Source organism: Zingiber officinale, chromosome 11B, assembly GCF_018446385.1.
Source record: "Zingiber officinale cultivar Zhangliang chromosome 11B, Zo_v1.1, whole genome shotgun sequence".
NCBI classification, from domain to species: Eukaryota; Viridiplantae; Streptophyta; class Magnoliopsida; order Zingiberales; family Zingiberaceae; genus Zingiber; species Zingiber officinale.
The window spans coordinates 16,673,269-16,682,875 of NC_056007.1; the positions used below are offsets into that span (position 1 = coordinate 16,673,269).

At 37.4% G+C, this 9,607-nt stretch overlaps 1 protein-coding gene across 1 annotated transcript; it reads right to left on the reverse strand.

The window, feature by feature from the left end:
- Window positions 1–273: 273 nt before the first annotated feature.
- Window positions 274–6,474, reverse strand: LOC122034251 (E3 ubiquitin-protein ligase AIRP2-like). The gene is made up of 5 exons (XM_042593418.1): window positions 6,265–6,474; window positions 4,679–4,829; window positions 4,489–4,555; window positions 4,165–4,402; window positions 274–862 (listed from the first exon to the last, which is right to left on the reverse strand). Exons 1-5 carry the CDS (start codon window positions 6,342–6,344, stop codon window positions 652–654), a joined length of 747 nt encoding a protein of 248 aa, XP_042449352.1. The 5' UTR covers window positions 6,345–6,474; the 3' UTR covers window positions 274–651.
- Window positions 6,475–9,607: the final 3,133 nt, after the last annotated feature.

Below are 9,607 nucleotides of genomic sequence, written 5' to 3' on the forward strand. Positions count from 1 at the left end.
TTGAGGGGTGTTTTAACACTAGAAGCTAAGTCCATAGGAAGGCCAAGGAAACTAAGTCAATACTCAATAGGGAAGTAATTAACCCTCTCAACCAAGCTGAGGAAGCAAAGACCAAGCAAATAAACACTAATCTTGTTTGGTTTGATCAAATTCAATAAGATCAAATACTTACAAATTCTATGCAAGAACATTGTAAACCTTTGCATCTAATCAATAAAAAAAATCCACACTGCAAATGCAAATCATATGTTGAATAGATGTAGACATCATACCTTCAAAGGGACAAGTAGCAAGTAATATTAACAATACAAGATTAATATGCACAGTTTAACAACTGCAATTTGCTGATGTCTTGATGATCCTGCTACAAGATCCATCGAGCAAGGTATCAAAGACATTGATTAACAAAAAAAAGTAGAATAACAGATAATATATTTTGCTTTTTCACTTACATCGACCAACTTACAAACTATAACAATATTTACAGATATACAAATCCTTGAGACTAACCTCCTTAAGCTGAACTTGCTGAGGAATCAGGTGCAGCCTTGAAGCAGGAATGCAATATCATCTCTGATGAGATCGATCTCTGAACAAGCTGCAGCAGAAAGAATAAAAGATGCCGTAGGTGAAGCAGCAGTGGCTGGCGAGTCATTTCACATGCGGATCATAGATATTCATGACTGAATTTGGCATAACTAGTGGTAACTTCTCTACATATATGAACAAACGCCTCAAATTCTCTTTTATCACTGTTGCCATGTCCATAACTTCTCGCTTGTCAGTGAGAATCCATAGGTCACTTGGGTTTACCTTCTTCAGACTATCGCGGCAGAAGGGGCATGACTGTGATCTTGCATTCCTGCATCAAAGAATGTGATTTACCAAGAACATCTGAGAAATTTGATTGCATGGTAGAGATGTGTCATATCTCAATGAATTTAGGTGCGCGCGCGCACACACACACAAAAAGAGAACCTTCATTTAAAAAAAAATGTGATGCTACAGAAGGGTAAATTCAAATGTAGATCATTAAAAATGGCACGACTAGTAAAACACTTTAAAAATAGGTAATAGGTTCGAATAAACAAATAATATGATCTTGGTATTCAAGCAGAGATCAAGAGTGCATAGTTGTTTTTTTAGTGATTTACACTTTTTCTACAATGTATGGGCAGAAATAGAATGCATTGCATATGAAAAAGAATATTCAGTCAATCGTGACATCAGTTTGGGTAAATTATGCAAGACGAAACAACACATGAAGTCATGAACCAGTTCTAATGAGGTACTCACAAAATGCAGAACTTATGGTCCCGTTGGTATTTCACATAAAAGAAAGAAAGGATATTCATTTATCTCTACTATGGTCCCATTGGTATTTCATGAAGGCTATTCATTTATCACTGGCATCCAGTAAAAACAAAACTATTTAGGTCAAAAGTCAAAACTATGATACAGAAGTCTACTAGCTGTCGAGTCTATTTTGGACCTTGATTTGGAAAACTAACTAAAGTGAACCAGCTTGAGAAAATTTGACTGATTGGGTGGTTAGCTACAGCCTAACTACCAGGAGATAACTCAAACTCGATTGAGTTTGGTTGAAAGGTAAGGAGATTGTTCGAGGTCAATATTGTTTGATTAACTTTAGCATTCAGGATTTAGGTAAACTTAGGCAATGAGGTGTGGTGGAGCTCATTGAGATAAACAGGTTGAGGTTGAAAAGCTAGGTAAGCAGAGATTATGTCACCTAAGCACTATTAAGCACACTATAAAGCTGTAGCAGGTTTCTAATGCTTCCAAAAGCCTCTTCCCATGTGACCTTCACTCCATATGCCGCAAAATGAGCGTCTATTCAATAACGAAGCACTGCATGGCCAAACTGTACAGGTGTGTCTAGCCAGACCTTATAATGATCTTCATTTATTGGCTAAAATTGTCTGGACAGGTATTACCTTCTCAAAGTTTAATTCAAAGCACATGAATTACATCATGTTCTCACTGTTTGACCATCTTGAAGTAATTCATTGGTTAATCGTCTCATCCATCCAAATGCCTTCAAGATTGATAGGTAATTTTTGCCACATTAGTAACTGCTCGTATCAAGTTTCACAAAGTGGAATTTGATGTGAAATCCTTGTTGAATTTCTCCCATATTATTTTGGATAACTCTTGATCCTCCAGAAATACAAACAATCTTGAGTCTTCCCCCTATTTTTGTCTTCTCATTGGTGTCTTGGGTTTCAGAGTGGCATAGTTTTAGTACCTTGTTGCGTCAAGGCTCAACACGCTTTAGCACACTTCAAAGATTACAGAGATCAACTCAAACTAATACTGAAAATTTTGTCTATGTATTAGATGAGACATTGATTCTTGTAGAATCCTAGAGAGATCAACTAAGTAAATTTTTAAGAATGAAATTAAATAACAGTCCCAAGACATGGGGTTTTGAAACTTTCTCACCCATACCCAATAATTAGTGTGAGTTGAATTTAAATTGTCACATTTAGAATTAAGGTTTAAAATTTCGAATCACACTAAGTTTCGATTTATGATCAGAACAATATTCGTATCACGCTATGTCGATACGGTTTCAGTGCTTTTTAAATATAAATATTTTTATTAACATCTGATCACTATAGATGCTTATTATTGAGTTATATTTGAGATGTTGAATGTTGAATTTTTTTAAATATTATCTCATGAAATGTTTAATACCTATTGAGTAAAAGTCAAGTTAGGTTAAATGAAATCCACCAACTAAATATGGCAGGATCAAGTAGGTAGCCTTATCTCACTAGGTGGGGTGGGCTATATGAATCTTTTTACGTCATTGAGCTCTATCTCCTACTATATCATCATCTATACATAAATAAATTTTATCTAATTTTATTGTTGTTGACCAAGTCTTTTTTTGTCTTCCTCGTTTGATATGTGTGTTTGTCATAGTTTCACATCATCAACTGGAGCATTTATTAGCTTGTTATTCTATCTATTCTCGTATGTCCACACATTCACCTTAAATTAAGTTAGTTTAAACTAGATTTAATTTAGATTTGTTTGATTGATTTAAAATTAAATTAAATTTATATATAAAATAATTTTGTTTGTTAGTACTTAGTAGTAGTATTTTATAAAATTAGAAATTATATTATATATTTTTTTTATCTTTCTTAATCTATTTCCTACCTCTTTATAAGTTTTTTTCTTATGTTTATCTTCTTGACGAATAAAGAAGAAAAAAGGATAATCATTTTAAAGTTAAGGTTTTTTTTCCCTCTACTTACCTTGTGAAGAGATAAGAGAAAAAATTAACCTAAGAGGGTTTTTTTTCTCTTTCTTTACCTTTTTGTTGAAGGGAAAAAAAATAATGAATGAGATAGTAAAAAAAAATGGATAAAAGAAAGGAAAAAAATTAAGAAGGAAAAATTAATAGGGGAAAGGAATGATAGCTCATGGTAGCCTCGCAACCACAAGGCTACCGCAAGAGTTGTGGCAGCCTCACAGTGCCATTTGACAAGCAAAAATGTAAATTCCGCCTGTGCTGACATGACACAAAATTTAATTCCTTGTTTGTAACTAGAGATATACATCTCGATTTATTTGACTAATGTCACTCTCTTTATTATTGCTAGTGCTTCAATTAGTGTTTTCTCCTCCCTCCACTCTATTTATATAGTGTTTAACCTCCTCACCATAACTAACAAACAAAATGCAAAAACAAGTCATTGAAAGAGAGGTTTTTGTCTAGTACCGTAAAATATAGGTTGTCTCAATGAATAACACTGAAACTCTATCAGCATGAGCAACACAATGATATTTACCCTGCCAACATAATATTCTTATCTATATATAGCCAAAATGATATATTTCAGTCATGTTGATCTATATCAATGAGCACTTGAAATTATCAAAGCAACAATGACTTTTGATCGGATTCTTCCGTACTAAAAAGAGAAGGTAGAGACTAGAGAGTCACAAAGAAGAGAAGCATAGAAGTATAAGGAAACCCCCAGAATTTGGCTTACCATTTATCAAGTATATCATCTTCCAAATGCATAAAGTAATTTTAATGAAATTCTTTAGTAGCTTTTGTTACATTGTCAGATTCTTTAAATACTTGAATTATCATGGATGTGACTAAGCTGATGGAGAATTACACACCATTGATGGTAGCACCTCATGCACATAGCATGGCAACAATTTGGCAAAACAACCTTGCTGTTGGACTCCATGCAAATAGCACATTCTTCCTCTCTCTCAGCTTCTATTTCTGATATTTGCTGCTTTCCATCATCTTCTTCCCTTCTCCTATATCTTTCCATACAAATGGTTTTTTGCCTTTTATCTTCCATGTCAGTTATCCCCTTGGGTAGTTGCATTAAAGAAGGGAAAATCACACCTGTATATATACAAAATGTAAAGGGCATACCAAGAATACTCATCTATTCAGAGACAGCATTTATGAACTTAAGACAGTATGAATACCATAGAACTCCTTGATACTCGCTTTCCTTTCCTGAATAGACATTGTTGTCTTTCCATCAACATAAACCTGCATAATCAAAAAATGAAAAGGTCATACAAAGATGAGGGAAGAAGAAAACAAGAGAAACAAAATTCAATATGTTTCTACTGGCTAGATATATCATAAAAACTAGAATCTGCATATGACAACCTTATAAATGAGAATTCTCAAAAGACCAAGAGCCCCTGCAAAGCTACAGTCTGTCCATTGTACTAGGAAAAGGAACAAATGTGCAGTTGGAGTGTATGACATTCGCATCTGAAGACAAGCACCATCATATTCTCTTGGGAAATCTGAAGCTCTGCACCTCAACTGACATTAGACATCATAATGTGGAGACAACAGCAAGACTAGAACACAAGTTTTCTTCCTTTCCAACGTCTGATTAGTTTTAAGAAGAATTTCACCAAGTTTTAAAATTGTTAAAAATCAAGGCATTATTGCAAGTCGAATAAGAGTTGAAATTTAAAAAGAAAAGAAAATCAGATTAGAACACAAATGTCTCAAACAAATGTAACAAATATCAGATCTTTGGAACTACCATTATTACAAGGTAACACATGCAAAGTGATAAAGTAAAGAGGAAAAAAAAACAAAATAAATACTAATATCTAGTGGTACCCAAAGAAAAGTTATCATAGTGTAAAAATTTATAGTGTTGAGCCAATACATTAGAATATTCAGACCTGTATTCATTTCAAAAGGAAAAAAGGGGAAAGAAAGAAAAACAAATACCAGAAACAGAAGCTCAAACGAGAGATGAACTTGGGGTTATTAAAATTGGGATCAGTCATACTGACTTAAGATCCTTAACCCAAACAAATTAAAAGGATAAAATAGGAACAAATGAAGGAAATAAAAAGGAAGAGAAGATAGTTGACTTGTAGGTAGGAAAAAGTAGTACCAACTCATTCCACCCCACATCTGAAGACAAAAGCCTTGAATCACACCAGAAGCAAGCAGAATAAGACGCATGATGATGATTGATGGGCCTGACTATATTAGCTATTGGTACTCACACATGAAATTTATTTACCGTTCTTATGTTAAAAAACTTCACCATAGTTTTCATTACTTTCATCTTAGATAATATCTCGGGAATATTTTTTACCTCAAAACCTCCACATACAATCCGACAACACTTCTGACTGATAATTTACAAAAACCAAAATCTGCACGAGAATAACTTCCACTCCTTTCACGCTTTACATAGGCTTTAACAATAGTGAACAAGAACAGACTCAATTTTTTACCAACCAGATGATCAGCGTTTAGTGCGGATACAGAACCATACAATGTATATTCTTATCGAAATATTACCTTGTCCCAGAGAAGGATACATGTGACTGTTCATCCTATAAAAACAATCAACCCTCATAAAAACATAGAACAGAGTCGGATGAGCCTATATTTCCTTGACGACTTCACAGTTGACTAAACGAAATAAAGAAGACGACAAATCTACCAATAATCTCTAGCTCCCATAGAATGGACAACGCCAGCACAAACAGAAAATGCCAACACTCACAACTATTCTCGAGAAATTCACAAAGCGATTACAGCTGAAATCGTACCAAAAACTCAAGGGGGAAGAAAACCATAAATTCTCCCCCCGACAACAAAAGAAAAAAAAAACGAAATTACATCAAAAAACTGACTTTTCCGACAGGACGGAAAAATCCAACCATTCGAAAGGGGATCGCGAGATCGATCGACGGCGGACGAATTCCACTCACATTGAGTTGGCATGCTGGATGTCAGCTTCGAGCACCTTGAGCGAGTCCTTGAAGGATTTACGAACGGGGACGAGGACCATCTCTGCCCGAAATCATCCAGCGCCGAGACGATCAAGACCCAAACCCACCCCACCTCCCCCGTCCCCTAATTCCTCACTCCACCAAACCCTAATACTTTCCTCCTCCTCCTCTTCCTCCTCTAGTCTCTCTTTCCTCAGTGTCCGCGTTGCTTCAGAGACGAGTAAACCGCGAGAGTACCGAGCCATAAGAGGGCCGCCTCGGTGCCACGTGGACGGAGCAGACTTCCCCACGCGTTCACAAAGCCATTCAAGAGGGCGGGCGCGGAGTGTGTCAAAGAATAATCCGAACGGCTTTTGTACGCTTCAGAGGGAGTTGGGTTGATTTGTGGGTACGTGTCTTTGGGGGTCATTGCGTTCCAGCATTATCCGAACGCTGGAAAAGGATAATGTCATTTTAGCCGACGCTAACCATTACTTTGTTTGTCAAATTTGGTTGTTTAGTGATTTGGTGGTGATGGCTCCATCTAGTGTTGTTTTGTTAACAATATGGATTATTAAAATGAAAATTTTGATTCTAATCAATTTAATTTTAGAGGTAGATTGGATTTAGGTGAAACTAAAATCGTATTGGTTGGTAATTAATTTGTTTCAAAATAAATAATTTTTATATGGTAAAGTTTGGATGGTCCTATCTAAATTTTTTATCATTGATGCAGCATGAGATGAACTCGGTTGGGTCGTTGCAGTACTAGGATCATGTACACATGCCTCAGCCAACGCTCTTCGTCTCATCAAGTTCCCGCGGTTAAGGGTGTAATCGAGTCGAGTCGAGTCGAACTCTTTGATATTTGAGTTTGGCTCGTTTATAATCGAGCCGAACCCGAGCTTTATTTAATGAATATATTCATGGCTCACCAGCTTATTCGAGCTTTTATCGAGCTTAAACGAATTTAATAAATATAAATTATAAATTTAAATATTCATTAAAAACTAAATTATATATTTTAAAAAAAATTATAATATTCTTGTTAAAATTTATAATTTTATTTTAATAAATAAATTTAATATATTTGTCTATGTTTTTCATAAGTAGTGTGTAAAATCTATAAATTCAATATTAAAACTATTATTATTTTTATTTAAAAGTTTATTTATGACCTTAACGAATATGTTCACGAGCTAACGAGCCGAATATTATGAAGCTTGAGCTTGATTTGTTTATCTTAACGAGCCTCATTAAACGAGCTCAAACGAGCTTTTATCGAATCGAGTTTCGAATAGCTCACGAGCGGCTTGGTTCATTTACACCGCAATGGTGTAGCCAGGATTTAAACTAGTGGGGGTAATTTTTAAAAATTTTAACTATTAGTATAGTCGATTTTCACAATCTACATATTAAATTTTGAATTTAAGGAGTTAAAAATGAATTTAAATTTAAAATTTTGACCTTAGTCCTGAGTTCTAGTTGAAATAACAATCCATTGATTCTTAGAACTCACTGTGGCTCTAAGTAAAAAAATTATTTGTAATCTCACTTTCTCATAATATTTAATATTCTTATATATGAGATATCAATTCTGATTTAAATAATTATCATAACTAACAACCTCATAAAATAAAGTTTATACTTTACCATTCTATTTCCTTCCTTCAATTAATGAAATAGAAAAAAAAACTATTTCCTTCCTTCAATTAATGAAATAGAAAAAAAAAAAAAAAGGGAGAATTTACTCCTCTTATTATTGTTGTTGTTGAACAAAGTGAAAAATGAGTTGCTTGTAGGAAAAAATAAAAGGAAGACCGTTGTTTTTGAGGAAAACTTAGAAGATAAGATAATTCGTTAGCAACCTCGACTATCTTCGATGAGCTCGACAACGATAAAAAAAAGAGAAAGACAAAGCAAAATCGAGTTATTCTTATAGTGCCAGGAAAAAGACGACAATAGCTAATACTACGTGATCCGGTGGTAAGGTGGGGCCCGTCCGGCAGGAGGTCAAAGTGGTCAACGTCCTAGGCATGAGGCCGATCGGGCGAGCTACCTTCCCGGTCAGCATGAAGAATATTCGATCCGACACTTCGATAACTCGGTTAGATACCGAGCTTCCAACGCTCATAAAGCTCAAGCCGGGAGGGACAAAGGTTAAGTGGTCGTCTTGCTCGACTAAACAGTGGACGCAACCTTGACTCGGTAGGCAGGGCTCCCTCACTCGGCAGGGCGGAGCCGGGTAGTAGATCATTGGCCGAGCGGACGCTTGACCCGACCATTGTATCACCCAGACGATAAACTGGCCGAGCGGCTCTCCCGCTCGGCCCAATAACAGACAAAAGGGGCAGTTGGCGATATCTTCCTAGGGACCAGTGTCACCGACGGGCAACATGGTTGGCGGCATGGTCAGACAGAGAACCGTACGATGGAAGCTTTCACTGTCATGTCAAGGATATGCTCGGGTTGTTCGGGTATGGCGTCAGACACGCTTTTCTAACACGTCCTTTCCAGGTATGCCTTGAGAAGGGTGCACGCCTTGGGAAGCATGCACGTGCCTCCTGGTAGCCCTATATAAGGACCCCCAGGATTCGACGGAGGTATGTTCACTACTGTAGCTACAGTTACGGTACTGCTCTCTTTTTTTCTCTACTTCATTCACTTGCTGGCGGTAACTGGCTTGAGCGTCAGAGGGCCATTGCCGGGGAACCCCTCCCTGGCTCGGCACTAACGACTTGTGGTTGCAGGCTCAGCTCGTTGGAGGTCCACGTCATCTTCAGTCGACATCTAGTCAATGTGAGCGCTATCTCCCCAGCGTCCGTCGACTCACTCTCGGACAGGATCAAATTTGGCATCGTCTGTGGGAACGCACCTGAATCCAAGCCGAGAAGATGGAACAAGCTGGACATCTCCACACCGTGACGTTCACGCAAGAGGAGCTCAACGCGCTCATATAAGTACGGGCGGCAAAAATAGTCGAGCAGCAGCAACAAAAGGCGCTAGCCTATCGGCTGGCGCAATAAGCAACATGGGCCTCGGGAGGCCGAGCGGCGCAAGAAGACCGACCGGAGCAACTCTCTATATGGGGACAGAATAAGCTGCCGACCGGCACTCCTGAAGAAGCTCCTCCCGTACCCATTCCATTTCACCGGGCGTTGTTTCAAACGCCCTTCGAAATAGCACAAATAAATCAAGAGCAAGGATCCACATCAGATGAAGCTCCCGTGCGGAACGTGCGAAAGGGCAAAGCGACCCGAGCTGGTCTTTCTCTCGAGCGGATCAATCGACAATTCTCCGAGGCAATCTTGCAAGATCCACTGCCAAGGCATTACGCCCCCTT